The sequence below is a fragment of the Prosopis cineraria genome, unplaced genomic scaffold (assembly GCF_029017545.1).
Source record: "Prosopis cineraria cultivar Desert tree isolate PC_DT_omini unplaced genomic scaffold, ASM2901754v1 PC10, whole genome shotgun sequence".
NCBI lineage: Eukaryota > Viridiplantae > Streptophyta > Magnoliopsida > Fabales > Fabaceae > Prosopis > Prosopis cineraria.
The window spans coordinates 480,516-500,083 of NW_026555341.1; the positions used below are offsets into that span (position 1 = coordinate 480,516).

General features: G+C 36.6%; 2 protein-coding genes across 4 annotated transcripts; one reads left to right on the top strand and one right to left on the bottom strand.

Moving 5' to 3' along the window:
* Nucleotides 1-1,141: 1,141 nt before the first annotated feature.
* LOC129322738 (phosphoserine aminotransferase 2, chloroplastic) lies at nucleotides 1,142-2,794 on the top strand. The gene has a single exon (XM_054969098.1). The coding sequence runs from the start codon at nucleotides 1,247-1,249 to the stop codon at nucleotides 2,537-2,539; it is 1,293 nt and encodes a 430-aa protein (XP_054825073.1). The 5' UTR covers nucleotides 1,142-1,246; the 3' UTR covers nucleotides 2,540-2,794.
* A 1,059-nt stretch (nucleotides 2,795-3,853) lies between these two features.
* Nucleotides 3,854-17,883, bottom strand: LOC129321975 (protein GRIP). 3 transcript variants are annotated; one of them, XM_054968003.1, is made up of 22 exons: nucleotides 17,636-17,883; nucleotides 16,522-17,057; nucleotides 16,047-16,162; nucleotides 15,598-15,767; nucleotides 14,940-15,033; nucleotides 13,844-13,930; nucleotides 13,631-13,711; nucleotides 10,262-10,387; nucleotides 9,312-9,420; nucleotides 9,158-9,237; nucleotides 8,623-8,751; nucleotides 8,428-8,528; nucleotides 7,824-7,993; nucleotides 7,613-7,716; nucleotides 7,396-7,515; nucleotides 7,271-7,298; nucleotides 7,095-7,156; nucleotides 6,553-6,624; nucleotides 6,428-6,475; nucleotides 5,699-5,804; nucleotides 5,529-5,587; nucleotides 3,854-4,475 (listed from the first exon to the last, which is right to left on the bottom strand). In XM_054968003.1, the coding sequence occupies exons 2-22, from the start codon at nucleotides 16,964-16,966 to the stop codon at nucleotides 4,365-4,367; spliced, it is 2,418 nt and encodes an 805-aa protein (XP_054823978.1). In that variant the 5' UTR covers nucleotides 16,967-17,057; nucleotides 17,636-17,883; the 3' UTR covers nucleotides 3,854-4,364. The 3 variants fall into 3 exon arrangements, with proteins under 3 accessions (XP_054823978.1, XP_054823979.1, XP_054823977.1); XM_054968004.1 differs by having other exon boundaries at nucleotides 7,824-7,957; nucleotides 16,522-17,060; XM_054968002.1 differs by having other exon boundaries at nucleotides 16,522-17,060.
* Nucleotides 17,884-19,568: the final 1,685 nt, after the last annotated feature.

Genomic DNA, 19,568 nt, shown 5'->3' on the forward strand with positions numbered 1-19,568 from the left:
AATGATAAGCTAGCATGTAATAGGATTGATTAAAATTTTGAGGCTCTTGTTTTTCTACATTTTCATTTTCAATTGGTGGTTGGATAGATAAATAGCCATCACATCACTTGCTCAGTCTATCTCGATAAATTTGTAAATGAGACAACTCAATTATTGATAGAGCATGCTAAGGGTCTCTATTAAATTGTTGTCCTCTCATTACAAGTAAGATGTTGCATCGGTCGTGAATAACCCTATCTCGATAATCAATACAATGAGAGCATTTTGAACAAGAATTAATCGTTAACTAATATAAATCATTTGTTATGTCAGCTTAAAATAAACAATAAAATGTTTTTAGATTATAATAATTTTTTATAAAAGAAAAAAGATGGTACAAGTGAAAGAAGGTAAAAAACTTACCACATACCCAATATCACTACTAATACGTTGGGTCCATTATTAAGTATGTCTTCAATATTATTGCATATACTTAGATGTTCTATCAAACTCTTCGAATGTTAGAGGAGCATTAATAATAATAAGTGGCCATCTATCCCATACTTAAATGAATCACATGGAAAAAGTAAAGCAAGAAGAAAAATTAAAGATTCTTACAATTGATAGTAAATAAAATATTATATCAATAAAAAAGTTAAAATCATTCACCTATTAATTTTACTTCTCATTAAATAAAAAAATAATTTTTAATTATAAAATTATTTTTGACCTGAATAATTTTTTTATAGCTATAAACTCATTTTTAGTTTGAATAATTTTTGATGTAATATTTAAATAAATAATTTTTATGGTGCAGTATTTCCATTTTTTTTTAATTGTTTGCGGCATACTGGTAAAAAGGCCGGCCAATACTCTTCCTTCTTCCTTTAAGGCTCCGTTTGGTTCGGGGGGAGGGGAGGGGAGGGGCTCCTCTTCCCTCCCCTCATTTGGTTAGGAGGAGGGGAGCCCCTCCCCTCCCCTCCCCTCATTTGGTTAGGAGGAGGGGAGGAGAAATTTTTAAAATTTTCCCTCCCCTCCCCTCCAAAGCCTCCCCTCCAAATTGGGGGGGAGCTCCCCTCCCCTCCCTTCCCCCTCCTCCCCCTCCCTTCCCTTCCCTCCTCTCCCCTCACCTCCCCTCCCCTCCCCTTCCCTCCCCTCGAACCAAACAGACCCTAATTGGCATCTTTCCCAAATCCCAACCCACACAAAAAGGTCCCTGCCTTTCTCCTCTCCTCACCTCTCTTTATACCCTGAAATCTTGAGCACCATGTCAATGGCAACTTCGCATCACACTAATTTTCTCCAAAACCCTAATCGCCCCCTCAAGAACCCTGCCACGCAAAACAACGTTTTTCCCGTTACCTCCGCGCGCACTATCAAGAACGCCCCAATCAGACCTGTTTCGATCAAATGCGCAGCCCCAACTGCCACTCAAATCCAGGATCTTTCTCGGGGTCAGACCCAATCCCAAGATCGGGTCTTCAACTTCGCCGCTGGACCGGCGACGCTACCGGAGAACGTACTCCTAAGAGCTCAGTCGGAGCTCTACGACTGGCGCGGATGCGGCATGAGCGTCATGGAGATGAGCCACAGAGGGAAGGAGTTTCTGTCCATAGTCCAGAAGGCGGAAGCAGATCTGCGTGCCCTATTGGAGATTCCGCCGGAATATGCTGTTCTGTTCTTGCAAGGTGGCGCCACCACCCAGTTCGCCGCGGTGCCGTTGAACCTCTGCAAGCAGGACGATCGCGTGGATTATTTGGTCACTGGGTCGTGGGGCGACAAGGCCTTCAAGGAGGCCCAGAAGTACTGCAAGCCCAATGTGATTTGGTCTGGTAAATCAGAGAAGTACACGAAGATTCCATCTTGTGATGGGTTGGAGCAGAACCCGCTGGCAAGGTATCTGCATATATGTGCGAACGAGACGATTCACGGAGTGGAGTTCAAGGATTATCCCGTCCCAAAGAATCCAAATGGTATTTTGGTCGCAGATATGTCTTCAAATTTCTGTTCAAAGCCGGTGGATGTGTCCAAATTTGGTGTGATCTATGCTGGAGCACAGAAGAATGTAGGGCCGTCCGGTGTGACGATTGTGATCATCAGGAAAGATCTGATAGGGAATGCTCAGGATGTGACTCCTGTGATGCTTGATTACAATGTACAGGCTGAGAACAGCTCGTTGTACAATACTCCTCCTTGTTATGGCATTTACATGTGCGGGTTGGTCTTCGAGGACCTGTTGGATCAAGGGGGTCTGAAGGAGGTCGAGAAGAAGAACAAGAAGAAGGCTGAACTTCTGTACGATGCCATTGATGGTAGCAACGGATTCTACAGATGCCCAGTTGAGAAGTCTGTGAGGTCGTTGATGAATGTTCCGTTTACACTGGAGAAATCGGACTTGGAGGCTGACTTTATTAAGGAGGCAGTTAAGCAGAAGATGGTTCAACTCAAGGGACACAGGTCGGTGGGTGGTATGAGAGCTTCCATATACAATGCCATGCCTTTGGCCGGAGTTGAGAAGTTGGTGGCCTTTATGAAGGATTTCCAGGCGAGGCATGCGTAGGCTGTCATTTCTTCCCAGTATGTTTTGTCTTCTTTTTCCTCTCTAGTGTGTCGTCTTTTGTTTGTAGGTTTATTGTACTTTCCCCATCTTCTGGGATGATTTGAATTTCGGCATTGACGAAATCGTGTTGGTTTTGGTTGGGTCATTAGTCAGCTGTAGATCCTCTACCACGTTTGTTCGGTGGATGTAAAGTACAAACGTATTCAACTCGAATAAAGTAAATGAGCATGAAAGACAAAAATCATCCTCCATGAAGGAAGAGGGGTCCATTTATTTGAGAGCCCTGAACCCTAAATAAACAAGCATTTTTCCACAAAAATAACTAGAGTCAGAAATTTATGATTGAAATCTTTGGTGAACACATGAAATCTAGAGTGAATCGTTGAACCAAACCATTTATAGTTCGTAAAATAATAAATAAATTTATAAATAGTATGATTTGATATGAATTTTATAATTAAGGGAAAATGTTACTTTTGGTGTACTTTAAATTTTAATATAAATTTTTGCATTTTATTTTTCAATTGCCTACACTTTCCTCTATCAAATACATTGATCTTTACATTTTTAGATGGTTGTTGACCTGGTATAAATAATATTAATAATGTTGATATGTCAATTAATATTATTAATTTTTTATTTACATGTTAAATTGATGTTAACATAAAATTTTTAATAGGCAAATATTAAAAAAAAAGAGAACCTATATAGATGCAATAAAAAAGTTGGTTTGCACTTTTTAAATATTCAGTAAAGTGCACAAATTTTATGTATAGGCTTTTCTTTTTAAATTTTTACTTATTAAAAATTTCATATCATTATCACGTAACCACAAAATTAATAATGTTAATTAACATGCCAGTATAATAAACACTGTTTGTGTTACATCAATATCCCTTTAAAAATATAAAGATTAATATTGCAGATACAGAGAAATGTAATAACTTAATGTAGTGAGAGAAAAAAAATACAAAAATTAATAATAAAATTTTAAAACTCAAGTAACATGTAAGAGTCAAAAGTAATGTGTCTTACAGTTTATAACTTGGCAATGTCTTGCACTTACACGCACCCAAAAAAAGCGACTTCTTTAGCGCTTATAAATAGTGTACATTGATGATGATTATATCATTGTATTTGACATAGGTAATCACCAGTCAGGACTACCAGAAGACCTTAATAAAGTTCAGAATTCTATTTATGAACATTTCTTAAATGTGTAGGAAGAAAATGAACAAGTAAGGTGCTGAAATGATCAAAACACTGTTTTAACTGGACCCAGCAATGATAATATAGTAATATACAGTCGCCATCAATCAGAACGCAGCAAACATTATTTACTTCAATTAACAAAATAATAACAATTCATGTCCACTAAAAACAAGATAATCATACGATTTCTTACATTTGCATGGGTACCCGTACACGTCACACGGAGAGCTCCCATTCCTTTGGTATTGACGTATTGATGATTAATACAACAAAAAGAAACCAAAACTGTCTCGTTATACTTTTCGACTCGACGGTGAAAATTAAATTCTAAAGGTTGCTTCTTCCGCGGGTTCTTCCTCCATCTTCATTGTCCTGATATGTGTAGTATAACATTATCCTCCATGTCTTCCTTCACAGCTTCCAATCTTTATAAAACAAATGATGGCCGTATTTTACAATATCGATTTACTGAGTCAAACCTGCTTTCTCTGAAACAGCTTGTAACGCAAACTGATACTCCTGCCGCTGGATGGCAGGAGCAGACCTTCTCAGGGCAACCACAAAACAAAAAAAACAAAAAACAAAAAAAACCTCTAGCATTCCCACTTGTGCCCTATGAAAATGAGAATCGTGAGAAAAGAGATAGGCCAGATCCCGAAGAATCACTTCCTGGACTTGGCGGAACTTCTGTTGAACTGCGATATGCTTGCTGACACTTCTGCATCTGCACTTTCATTTGAATTATAGTGAGTTGTTCTCTTTTCTTTCATCAATATTGCACATCTTCTGGCTTAGCACAAACTAATTTTACTTACTTTATTAATCATTAATGGATTTATCGCACAGTTAATAGCATGAGTGGAAACTGAGCTTTTCAGAGAAAAGGGGCCCATAGCAGGCTATTCCAAGAACAATTTCTTTACATGCATGATGCGGAATATTTTCAGAAATTAAGGACCATCTAATTTAATGCAACAGAAATATTTGAACTTCATCTTAAGAGAGACAGATACAGTTTTTTCAACTGTGACATTAGTTCCTCGTTTCGGTGCGATGCCTCATAATGAGCCTACAAGCATCCCTTGGAGTTAAAGTTAATGAGAATCGTCTGTACAAAGTATATTGCATTACGTCGAGTGCATCTCGTTGCTTTGCAAATGTTCAATAACAACCCCCCCCAAATTTGAAAAAAAAAAAAAAAACGCCTTCCTTCATATCTTTTCCTGTGGGGAAAATTAGAGTAACGGGCTGGTTGAGCGTAACTCATCAACTACTCGCGCGACCAATTGATTCAAATCATGGACCTATACTTTAACTAATTAACTTTGACCTTCCCTTCCCTTAACAACTTATGCTTTCGAGTTGTAGTGGTCCTTGACAAGGTACTAGAGTCTCTATAACTAAGAGGTCAGGAGTTTGATCTTTGTTACCCTTCATTTTCTTAATTGAAAATTTATGTTTCAACCCAAGGTATATATATGGACCTCTATTTCATTCACACTTAAAGCTCAAAGGGTTTTCATGTAAGAGCTCAGAGGGTTTTCTTGGAAGAAGACATGTTAGAGATTATAATAAAATCATCATGAACCTCACACTTAACACCTTAAACTTTTGAATTGAAGTGATCCTGGATAATAACACACTTGTGGTTAATGGGTCATTGAGCATAAATATCATACTCGCCTAGTTTTTAAAATTAACTCAGATTTCTGCATCTCCTACCCTCACCACACAATTCCATGGGGATGGGAAATAAAACATAAGATGACGATATTACCTCTTCTGGACTAAACTGAAGCAGCATTGCAATGACCGGCAATAGTGCCTCCACTTCACCTGTTCAAGCCAGTTAACCACACGAATCATACTCTGCTGCTCGATACTCATTCAAAAAATTTTAATAAGGCCAGCGAAAAGAGCTCTTCACTTTAATATACCAATACCAACCTGTCTCAAGAAGCTTCAAAATGACATTTTTCAAGTAAGTCATATCTACTCCCTCCCTCTTTTTTGATCTTTCCATGCTACGAAGTTCCGCTTTCAACATTGCCTCCTATAGTCATGATATGTGGTAATTCATGAGAAAAAGAAGAAAAAAATTATAATGGCAAGAGTTGCATAATATGAAGCGCAAATAAAAAAAATACGATAGAGTCATATAGGTACAACACAACAGCAGCATGGATACCATGAATAATTGGGAAAATAGTATAAGCTAAGACTACCGTGAACTCATTAGATGATAAAAATTAACTGCTAGGATTGGCCTGTTTGTCCCTTCATTCTACAGAACAATGAAAAACTGTTGACCTTCACACACATCATTAGTTCGCAGGATTGGCATGTCTACAGAAAACCATGAACCCCAAATGTGAAGTCCCTACAGTTAGAGGCCAGACTATGAATTACAGGCTGCACATTTGGAAGCTGCCATTAGCAGCACGATTGGCACTCTGGTCTGTCCTTAAACATTTAAATTCAAAGTATTTTTCCCCCAGAGAATCCATACACATGTAAAGTCCCATTATAAACTTTAGTGTTCAAGGAACATGGTCAAACAATCCGAAGAAACCAAATACGATAATTATTTAATGGCTATTGGCCTTGTACCGCCATATATTTCGTTCCTCCACAAAGACACAACATAGATCTCCAAAAATGTAAACACTCTATTACCTGTTGACTATGGAGACGATTTTCACGTTCAAGTTCTTCAATTTCTTCCTGCATTTAAATGCAGTATTGAAGTTTAATTTAAAAGAAATAGCAAAGAGTAATATCCTAATGGGGGCCTGACATACTTGAAGTGCCAAGATATGCCGCTGTGATCGTGCCAGCTCTTCCTCTCTTTGGGCTTGTTGTCTAGCCAGAAGCTGAAATTATAAAATTTAGCATTTTAAAAAAGAAAACTACAAGAAGAAGCAAGAATGGGTCCTCGAAGTATAATGCCGATGCAATATATACAATTAAAAGCTTGTTCATCCGAGATCTCAAACTCATGCCAAAAAAGGTGGTCTCACTTTTACCACTCCTCCAATCACCCACCAGCTGCCACCCATAAAAAGACAAGTCACTGCTCTATCCCACTTGTTCTGTTCTTCTGACAAAAGGTACAAGGGTTTCAACATTTGGGCAACTACTTCAGTTGCTGTATCTTCTCTCTCATGCCAGATCAAAGTACACAACTTAAATATGTGATATCTAAAATACCACTGCGCTAAAGGGTTTGGATACAGGATAGTTTACATGCAGCCATGCATGCCACCATATAATCTAAAGAAACAACCACACTACATTATGCAGTAAATGGAATTAAGTTGAAAATTTAGAAAGAATGCCATACCAGAATTTGCTGTTCTGCAGATGGGGGGCTTAAGTTCAGTGTATCCCCACCATTATGCAAGGCTGAAGAGAAATGAACTGTCAGTAATAACCCCCAAGTTGCAATAACAACTTGCAGTAAGATCAATGAAACTCTCCATGCTGACAAAGTGTGTCACCCGATAAATAAATTAATACCTGTGCTATAATAACCATATTGATCCTCCTGAAGTCATTTGTGACAATAAAACAAATCGGTAAGATCATAAAGTAACAGTATAGATCAATGCAATATGCTGAACAAGCAAATAAAGAGAACACACCAATGAGCTAAATTGCTGGGACTGATGAAGATTATTGTTATCATCTAAAAGTCTAGATATTTCATTGTCTTTCTCCTGAATCATTCTATCAGCAAGATCACGAAAAGAATCATGCTCTTCCTACAAATTATAGATCCAGTAAGCACAAGAAAAGAAGAAACAAACGACAAAATTTGAAGGGGGCGTGCCCCAGCAGAGTCAACAATTTGCAAACCACCTTCAATTTTTTGTACTTTTGTTTGATCTCTTCAAGTTCCTTTTGTAGTTTTATATCATGTGCCAAAGACCCTTCAGTTTCAGCCTTCATTGCGTCATATTTAACTGGGGAAAAAATCAATTCAACTTAACCTTCTAGAGTCATCTCAAACAGGTAATGGAAATGACAATTGAATGTAGAAGTGACTATTTGACCAAGCACAAGTCATTACTTCGCCATGTTTCTTCAACATTTTGAAGGCTGAGTCCCCATGCTTCTTTCTCTTTTAGGTGCTGAGCATTAGCAGAATCAAGTTTCATTTCTAAGCCCCTTATTTTCTCCATGACATTTTTAAGTGCTGTGTCTCTGAAACATATTATAAGAGATCGTGACTGCTCTGCACTTCAAAACAGAAAAGGCAACTGCTATTTCATATTTCAATGTTATGTCCCTAACCATAACGCAATCAATCAAATAAAGCAAGGGTCCCTACTACTTCTGTTATCATCTTTTGCTTTCAACTAAGATGCTCATCATCTGTTTAATATTCATAGAAAGTATTATGATATGGTAATTAATCATGTTATAGGAAAATTAGTTAGTGATTGTGAATAACATAGCTGTTACCACAATGTGTGAGGAGGAGTTCTCTGTATCGTTTAAATTTTCTGATGTTAACAAACCCCTTAATTTTCTATTCATTCTCTCTTCTACAATCCCCTTCTGCGCCTTCTATGTATATATCTGTTTATCTTCTTTTCTCCTACCAGTCTACATTCTTTTTCAAATCATATTAGGTAAACAAGCCCATTATAATTAATCAATAGCAACGACACCTTTCTGTGAGCTCTTTCTCATGATTTTTTGCTGCATCTTGAAGATCTTGAAGAGCTCTATCCCTTTCTTCTGTCATTGATAACACTTCACTTTCAGCCTCCTGTGGGAAATTAAGATTTTGATTATTAAACAGCTTAAAACATTTTCAATAATCAAACTATTTCTTCTCCATAAAAAATGTCCTAAGAATTTACTTTCAAAGCTTCCTCAAGAGCTTTAAGTTGATCAGAGTCTTTGGCTGCTGCCAGTTCTGCATCCTTCTTTTGAAGAAGTGAGTGAGCACGAACCTTGTAGGAAGAAAATTCATTCTCGAGATGGCTGATCTAAATTTGTAAAACGACAAAGGAATTAGATAAATGAAGCTACACCAGAACATTGACAAAGGCACAAAACATTGCATTATGGAGCAGCCATACTATGCTGTATCAAGTAACCAATGCATATGCAACAAGTCCATGGGACTGACCGGTGACTGTTCAACAAACATGCAAGAACATCGATGGAGTTCAAGGCATATGTCCATGAACAGTTTTCAAACAAAGCAGTAAAGAAAAAAAATCCAAGGTTTCTCTCTCAAAGTATATAACAACCTTATTTCTGCCCAGCCCTATAGATACCCCCCCCCCCAAAAAAAAAAGAACTCTTGGTACAAACAAGTCATACCAGATTCAGCTTTTTTTTCTTAGCTTAAATTTTCTATTGAAAGAATAAGGGAAGATAGAATAGAACCTCTTCCTTGGCAGACAACAATTCTGCATCTCTCATATTAAGAATCCTGGTTTGTGCAGATACTTCAGATTCCAGCTGACCTGGCCAACACAAAAGCATAAATATCCTTCATAAAGATAATTATAAGAAAGCTCATGCAAGGATATATTTGTACTTCTCATTTTTGCTACTTCAATTTCAGCATGTATGCAGTTGCTCTCTGCAACTTCAAGTTTTGCTTTAAGTATCTGAACTGCAGTCGCCCAACTTTCCTTTTCTTTCTCCTGAAGATAAATTATGCCATGAAATTTAAGTAATCATTTAACCAAATAAAAAGAAAAAGTACAGTAACAATACAACTGGGCATTTATATATGTCCATTTTAAATTTACTTAAAGACACCACAAGGCAGGGTAAATCAACTTGTTTTTCTATTGCAGTATAAAACAGCAGAAGGAAAAAAGTTCAAACATCCTCAGCAAGATAAAACCAAATCAAAATCTAACCAATTGATTCTTATTTTTTACTTGTTAGTCATGCAATTCGGTTATCCAACTTCAGACAGACAAGTCTGTCCATAATAGATAACTCTATCCCTGATTGTACAAGCATATTGGTTGGATCTGGGTCAACTTGACTGAGGCCCATCTGCTAGTTTAACCTAACCCTAATAGGATTTATTGTTAGTATCTTTATCTTATTAGAAAAATATTTTACAGATTTATAGGGATTTTAGAATCAGATTATCTCGCTGTTATCTTTTCTAGTTATTAGAGCAGAGTTGATACGATATCATCATATCTTCGCTCTTCTATAGGTATGCTCTTCATTCTTAATGGATTGCAAAACCCAAGAACTAAGTAAACGCTTATGAGAGGAGAAAAGAATGCATTGTTAGGATAAACATGATTATATCTCTAGTCAATGACATGCCCCCCCCAAAACATGAAACCACAGAAGTAAGATAAGTCTATTAGCCTAAGACATTATAATTAGTAGGTAGAATAGGTAAAACCATTTAAGGAATACAAAATAGAACAAAGAATACTCTTGCTATTGGAGAGGACTTGGATGCTAAGATGATGTAGTAAAACAGTATTACACATTCTAAAAGTTAGACCATACATGCTCCTGTTTCAGGTGAGAAAGTTCTCCCTTCACAGTTTCAACAGCTGCTCTAAGTCTAGCAGCTTCCCCAGTTGATGCTGCCTCCATCTCAGCAATCTTAGATTCTTTCTCTGCAACTAGCACCTGAGATCGGATTAAGAATAGTCAAGGCCATCAATTGGAAATTTTTACCATATACAGGAGCGCATGATAAAATATATAAAATAATGAAAAGTAGCAGGTAAATCAATCTACAAAACACTTGTCATTCTTCCAATTTAAATTAAAAGCATCATAGTTTATTCAAAGTGCTTACCAGACAATAAGATAATTCAATCAATTGTTACCAACAAAATGGATCGACACACTCTCAACTTAAAATATCTGGAAATTGAGAAAAATGTCGGTTAAATATACAATAAAAGAGAACATATTTTACACAAACACAATCTGTGCTGAAGCCCTTAGGGAAACTGCAGCTAAGGAAAGGGAAACGGACATTGAATTCCCATATTTGATACACAGACTTTCCAATTCCAATAGAAGCATCAAATTGATGGAATCAGCTCTACCGCACACCTTTTATGAATTTGAGATGACTTCTGGGAAAGCTACGTAAGATGACTGTTTTGCCCAACAACTTGGTGAACCCTAATCATGAAATAGTTCCTGGTTCATGCAAAAGGGGAACAGAGCTTTGGATGCTGATGAAGCTTCTAAAGCAAACCACTTAACAACCCCTCACCCACAGATGCTCTCTCCCTCAACCAGCTACAGAGGAAACCCACTCCCCCTCATCGCTCTCTCCGTCCATCAATGGAAACCCCCTCAGCTTTCATTGATCTCCCCCTTCATGATGAGGCTGATGGTGTCAATGATGAGTTCACAGCACACAAGAATCAGCCACTTGTCGATGGTGCTTGAAGAAGGATTTTTTTTAATATTATATGATACAAAATTATTTTATTAATCAAGAGGGTATTTTTTGGGAAGAATGACAGATGGGTCCCAAGAGGACCAATTAATTCAAAAAAGGTCCCAAGTGCCCAACTCTGGGACTTTTGCAAGTTCGTCTCTTATTTTTGCAACTTCGTTGTGATAAATTTACAACTTATTTTTTAAATTTTAAGATGATTGAAGAATAAACAAATTTGTTTTCCCTCTAAAAATTTGGAACGCAAGTTGTAAATTCATTATAATAAAATGGCAAAATTGAGAGCCGAAGTTGCAAATTCCTGTAGTTTGACACTTGGAACCTAATCTGAATTAATTGGTTCCTTTGGGACATATCTGTCATTATCCCTATTTTTTGCCTTTTGATAACCTAAAAATTCCATCCATTATTCAAACACATTAAACCAAGTTTATCACAATATTCCACCAGTTTTTCTTGCATACCAAACATTTTCTGGCACAAAAGTTCCACTTCAATTCAGGCCCAGTCCGTTTCCTTTTCTTCTCATTTCTTCAAAAATCCTTCTAGTGTACCAGACATGGCCACAAGGTAATGCTGCAAGTTTTTCTTAGACATATTCATCTTTTGGAAATAGTGCTTCACAAACCATTCCCGAATCATAACCAAATAATGGATTTGGTTGTAGGTATCTATGTGATGGAACCCTCTATGCTGATAAGCTTTAACCAATCAAAAACCAGAAAATATGGGGACTGAAGATACTATTGCTGAATGATGAAATTGGATTACAAGAAGATAATGAATCAAGCTAACGCCATCTGCCTCGTACATCCATAAACAACAACATAAAACATAAACCACTCACTAGCACACACTAAAACATAAGCATAAAAATGATGAGGAAAGATGATCTTCCTCCATCCCAACCTGGCATTCGAGAGGCTAGAACTTTCCTCACCAATCACCACTCTCAATTTTCAAAAGACTCCACACCTCTCCCTCTGCATGAAAGTGCAGATTTAAGAGGTCAAAAAGTAGTCATTTCCCCTATCAATACTACCCATATCTCAGGCTACACCTAACCTAACTTTTCTTTGATTATTTTAATCTTACAGTTATAAACCTTGGGGTAAACCTCTTGACCACTGGTCTTAGTCTTCTCTAAATCACCTCCCTTCCTAATTTGTCTACTATAGGCCTTAGGAAATGACATCCAAATCTTTTGGGAATCACTAGCTCTATCACTCTCAATTAGCCATCAATCTCAACCAATCAAAACACGTTAACTATCCAGACACCAGAAGAGTCCAGCCAGCATTTAGCCAGATAAAAGATTCCAAGACCCATTCACAACATTGATAATAACCATATTTAAAAAAGTTTCAAACTCATCTTAGAGTATATGCACAATTCATAAGGAAACCCAGAAATGAAAGATATTCAGTTTTGTTATGACACAGAAAGCAAATTCAGACTAGATTCCATGTGGTCAATAAAGCTGAGTTGTCATTTAAGCAACCGACCACAAAAAGTTTTACCGGAAATTTGAAGCACCTGAAAACCTAATCTACACCTTTTCAATCTGCAAAGATTCACTCACTTCTATACCAAAACGCACTTATTCTTGGGTCAAGAGAGAAGTATCATTACAAACAGATGAAAAATAAAAGGACTAAAGATCCTAAATGTCGGCCAGAGGTACAGCAGGAGATGCAGAGGAGGCGACTTAGAATTTCCACATGGTCAAAAGCATCACAAAAGGATGCCTTGAGAAGAAAATTTTTTAGAAAAAGAAAAAGAAAAATTGCCTAGCATCATGGAAAAAAATCCATTGCGGGACCAAATTATCTGTTGTGTATTTGTAATTGGGAAAAAGTGCAAAAGGGAGGGAATCAGAGAGAGAAAAATAGTGGAGACGAGAGGGAAATAGAAAGAACAGAGGGATAGACACAGAACATAGAGGGGAAAAGAAATTCAATTCTTCAACAAAAGTCCAGATATCCCCGTTACAGTGGCCCTTACACCATATATGGCCAAGCTGTTGGATTACTAATATTCTACCGGTCAATTAATCCCTTTTACTAACTATCCAACTAATTGCCTAACTACCTCTCTTCTAATTACGATAACATATATAATTATCATATTAAAATGAAGGGTCAAGAAGAAAAAGAAATGTCCAAGAAAAATAGGATCTCTAAATCAGTTTAATTTGAGGCTTAAAACATTCAAATTAACCAAGCTAAATTTTAACCAACCACCAGTCTCCAAGTCAAATCCACCTGAAGGAGTCTGGTTACTTAGCCCTATGAGGGAAGAGAAAGGGCAATGCAACTTCAGTAGTACAAGCATGCAAATCTTCAGAAATATCAGAAACTATGCACCACAAATGTTATTTTCCACTCAGTATCTATTTCTTTTCCATAGACAATGTTCAGAAGATAAAAAAAGTTCATAATCAAAAAATTCACCTGCAGGGAGGAAATAGTTTCAGCCGCTTTATTTCTATCAGATATAGCATCATTAAGTTGAGCTTCCAAACTCTCCATATTCTGGTGAAAACAGGCACCAAATTGAAGCGAAAGCAAAAACGATATATGAAATACACAGTGAACAGTATGACATGGAAGTTCAACCACAAAGGAAAGGAGGAACAAGATTTGAGAAATCTAAAGCACATGTACCTTTTGATGTTTAGCAGCAAGCTCAGTCAGTGCAGCTTGCCTCTTTTCATCAGCTGCCTGAAGCAAACCTCTCAAATCTTCTATCATCTGAATTCTCATTTTGTTTTTTCGTTTTTTGGAAATCCAAAGAACAGAATAGTCATCATATTAATAGACATTAGATATAATTCCAAATCGGCATGAGTGCATCATTAAGTTTCTGGACACAACCCTCAATGCAGAGATAAATTACAATATAGAAAAGGAAGAAAACTACAGGAGAGACAGCAAAGTCACTAAAAATCCATCAATACAGAAGTTAGGTAAGCTCGCAAGATAGGTTTTTATAAATTTTCTTGGTCATCCCATGGGAAAAACATAAAAGATCCAAACCAAGCAATAAGATCATTGATGCAGTTGTAACTTTGTCAGAACATGTAATCCAGATTTCATCATCAGGTTCAAATGAGTCAATCAAGATTGGCCTAATGGTGATCATAGAATTAGTTAAATATCTCTTTAACTGGATAAAAAGAAGGGGAAAAAGTGAGTGCATTAATTTTTAAAATCCTAATACATAGGCTTATACCAACCAATAACTACATATACAATTTTCATCAATTGAATCAAGGAAGTATAAATAAATCTGCTGTTCACCTTCCATGCCAAATTGTATAAAATAAAAATCAGTTAATATTTAACCAAATAATTGATATTTGTTCATATAGATTACTATGTTTTATGTTAAGGTATAAAAGATGGTTGAAAAATAAATAGATTACGCAAGCTTGAAATTCAACTGTTGGTCCATGCAATACTCATCCGCGTATAATTACCCACAAGTGTAAGATTGATCATGTTCTACATGGGACCAGTGGACCTTGAACTATATATGTATGGATACATTGTATTAATATATTTGACCAACCATTAGTTAGGTTATCCTACAGTCGTACACATCCATCTCTATGCAATCAATCTTTCCAAGATAATTACAGTAACCCACAGTCCACCATAACATTGCAAAGGGGGTACAAAAGTTGGTTTACACGAAACAAATGGAGACCTAAATCAAATAAAAGTTTTTACTAGTTAAGAATAAATAGGCTATACGTACCTGTTCCTTTTCTGCAAGTGACTGTTGCAATGCTTCAAGGGCACTCTCTTTTGGTAGCAATGAACGCCGCAAATCCTCAATGGTATCGCGAAGTCTGGATGACACAGATTTTTACATTTACAATATTACAAGGTATACAAGACTACAAATTTTACTTTATGTCTATAAATCAAGCATGAACTCTATTCAAATATTCCATTACACCAAAGATTTTGAGATTGATCTTCAAGGAGATAATTTACCCAAAGAATGCTATCTAATGTTTCCTATAGTGCTCATTCTGTTATGATAAGGGTAGTTTAAATTTTCACCGCAGAGGGGAAAATGTGATAGGAGCATAAGCAGTATATTCTGGAACCTCTCATCAACCCCTACCACCTCGAGATGTCCAAAAAAAAAAAATTGGAGAGAATGAGGATTCTCCCATTTCAGAATTAAAACAAAGGGCTAATTCAGTCATGAAAGCATTCAAGCATGCAGGAACAAGAAATGGAATAAATTATGGGAAGCCGTTGTAATGTGACCCCTGCAGTGCTAATTACTGCAAAATAACGTATTACATAAGTTAACTACAGTATCATATTACACAAAGTCATCACATGTGTAAAGTGAATATACTCATCAATCAGCAAAATGAAGAGTAATATAGTGGTTATACTTGTTATTTGCACTTCTTAGTTGCTGTCTATCCCCATCCACGGCCTTCAATGCCTCATTTGCTTGCTGCCTTGTGCACTCTAACTCTTGCTGCAATGACAATTGCTGGGCTGATGCTTGCTCAGCCTTTTCATTCACCTCACGCAATTGGAACTCAAGATCATCTTTTTCCTAAGTACAATGTTTCCCGACCAACAATTTGGACTCAGATTCTACATTAATATGAAAGAAAATTTCAAGGAAATTCTTCTGTTGAAGCACTCAACTAGCAATGATAAACTAATTTCAAGATGAATTTTCATAGAATCACATTTGAATTATGATTGCAGCATGATCATTAGAAAGACAGTACATTTTCAATATAAAAAATCATTAATAAAACATAGCAAGGTAAAACAGAAAATGTCAACAAAATTCGGAAACTAGAAAAGAAAAATAGCAGGTGTTCACCTTCTGAACCTCCTGAATACGCTGTTTTGCTCGTTTGTGAAGCCTGTTAAATTTTGTATCAAGTTCAGCATACTTTTCTTCACGCTCTTTTATTTCTTGATCCAACTTCTTTTCAGCTACAAAAAGAAGATATATAATATATTAATACAATCAGTCATCAATATATATATATAAGCTGTAGGAAGCTGTATTATTCACAAGTTGTGAACAATGGGGCACATCTCAAACCCTGTGCAAACGCACAAGGCCCACTTTAATTATACTAACAGATCTAAATCACTCTAGAGAGATAGTTTCCTTTTTCCTATATGATAGCAGCGAACACAAAGCAATTTTTCCATATCTTCTTGATTCTAGAGTCTAGAAACTTCAAGGAGAGAAAATCAAGTTTCTTCATTTATATAATAAAATGCATTTCAATGTTTTAATGATGCATATTTTGTAAGTTTATCAATGACCTTTAATAAAACCAGACCTTCAGCAAGCTTTTCAGACAACTCTTGAGTTTTTGTATCTGCCTCTGAGTATGCCAATTGAAGATGCTTTAGAGTGTCTTCGGCTGCACCTCTCGTTTGTTTTTCATCTAGAAGTTCTTTATTTAATGCTTGCATCTTTCCCTGCAATTCTTCAATGATATCAGATTCATCTTCTGCCAGGCCACTAACTTTATTCCCCAGACTAGAGTCGCTATGTACACTGTTTAGAATGTTAAAGCCCTCAAACTGAGACTTCAAAAAATCATTCTGAAATCTAAGTTCAAAAGCCATTTGTAGAAGCTGATCATTGGGATCAACTTGGCAACGGTGGTCATCAGATAAGCCATTTTCTAAAACAAGATTTCCATAGCTTCCATGATTGTGATGATTCCTGTATGAGAACTGCTCCTCAGGCTTAAGAGAATCTCCTTCATGACTTTCCATAATTCCACCAATATCACCTTTACTTGTTGCCACTGGCTGCTAGTTTCTGCAAATTTCCTCCGTGTCCAGCACTTTGACAGCCATGAACCAACTGCTACAAATTCATAATCCCAGTATATTCGCAGGTTAAGTATTAAAAGAAAATGGAGAGAACGGCAAAGAAACCAGGCAAACCAATGCAGCCAACTATCTTCATGAATAACATATCATAAACTTACCTCATAACTGCATATTTTGATCTATCAGTGATTACTGATAAGAAGACAACAACAACAAAAACTAATACTACCACTTGGTCCACTAGAAAGCGTCAGTTTTGATCTACAATTACTATTTTTGTCTATTAAAAACCCCTTAAACATCATTTTTTACGTCAACCGTGAACACCAAAACTGAACATTAATAAATCCCAACATTGCAGTTTCCCCTGATAATTTGTAACTTTGAATTGTTTTCATCACAAAAAATATGAGTTATGTAATCAACCGTAGTCTTGGATGTTACCAAAAACAGCGCTCAGTTTCATAAGGAAAACTTGTAAACAGCGCACTATTTTGTTATCTTCTGGCATGCGAACTGAAAGTTATAAAATTGTAAATCATATCGCGCCCTGTAAGGATATCAATTAGGAGGAACATTGAAGAATAAAGGCATCAGAAGTCACAGTACCTAGTAATTCTATAGCCAAAGTGTGGAGAAGCAGAGCTACAAAACCAAGAGGATTTATCAATTATGCAAGACTTCGTCGATTCAAACGGGAGACGCTATTGCAGGGGGAGTGAAGCGTGGAGAAATGGAGGAGGTCAGGTGAGATCGCCGGTGGAGGATCGGATCTAACGCCACAGTTGAAGCGCAAGCAAGAAAAGAAAAACGATGCCGTTTCCAGGGGCTCAGTGCTCGCACATTTCCCCGAGCATGCGTTTGGACTTGGGACTTCGGATCCTCGCCATTCTTTATATGGGTCATTCCGGTGGTTATTTTCGCGTTTGGATCGTCTGTGGTGGGAATGATGGAGTGCGCTGAAGCGTGGCAATCCCAGCCGTTGGAAGAATTTACGACATTTTAGATCAGCCTTGTATTTTTACAGGTGTGGCATTTTTCATTTTTTTTGGAAAAAATGAGGACATAGTGTCTTACAGCTGGATATTTAAAAAAGAAAAATTATGACAGAAAAAGGAATTCATTGGCTATTGATGGTAAGTTTCACTATTTAGACAAGCTGAATTGCTTGAGAAAATGAACTACATCTTATGTGTAGCAATCCATCATACGGTCGGCCAAATTACAATTTTCTTAGTGAACTTTAATCAGCAAACTACCCAATCCATGCATTTGATCTGGTTTGCCCACAAATTCAAGGATCCAAACTAGAATTGCACATACGCATGCAAGTTCGAAAGATTCTAGATCTCTGCGGTGAACATGCCTGATAAGGAATCTGCAAAGCTCCTAAGAGTTTTACAAAATTTGAGCTCCATAGCAGGTAACTTCCTTTTTCTTGAACTTTGTTATTCTAATCTTCTATCTTTCTTATGCTAAAATAATGTTAAATGAAATGTCTACTCTAAGGTAAAGTATCATGTTATTCTTCTCTTCATTTGTCTTAGTTATTCTTTGTTCCTGAAAAGCCTTGAAGCATGCATTCTTGAGAAAAACCTAATTGACCTTAAGATTCTTTGATTACATGCATGTGAGAAAAGTGGAAAGATCCATGTAGCTTGCTTTCTCTTGCACCATTGAAGATGAAGAAGGAAGAAGATCCCTTCATAGTCTTGAAATCTCTTGTCTAGAATTAACTCAATATACATGTTAATGATCCAGTTAACGATACCTATAGAGGAAATTTCATAAGTTCTAATAATACGCGAGCCATACCAAATGGCTATTATGAAAGGGCAACCACAAAATAAGTGTTCTAAAGATTCTTCATTATCACATCCAAAAACACAATGTATTGATGTTGGAACATGGTGATGTAATAGAATATCCCCTATTAGAATGGCTTTATGAACCAAATTCCATATGAAAAGCATGGTTTTATATGGAAGATTAAGTTTTCAAAGTAACGGCCAGAAATTTATATTTTGGAGGTTAGATGACACAATGTTCACAGAGAACAAATAATTGTAGCCTTCTTTAATAACGTAGGAAGAATTTTTCCAACAAGCCTATCCTTAGGATCACTGTATGATAAAAGAACCTGAAGAATTTGATGAGCAATCAAAGGATGATAGAGCTCATAAAGTAGAGTAGAATTTCACCTAACCTTTTGTCAAGGAATGTGAGAGGGAATGATAAAATTCAAAACATTACTAGGTTGCCTATGAAGTTGAGCTGAATTAGCTATAGGTCTCTACCATTTGCAATGATTGAGAGGGATAAGAGTGTCGTTACCTACCTGCCATGCTAACTGAGGTAATGGTGTCAGCATAATTAATGATACCCTTCCAAAACCAGCTTGCATTGTAATTTATAGTATGTTAAACCTTGATTTTAATGATTATAAAATAAATAAATGCTTATTTTGCAGATAACTCTGTGTTTGAAAATTTACGAAAGGTTGGACCGTTAGCTTAAATCTTTGATTCTCATCCTGAACTAT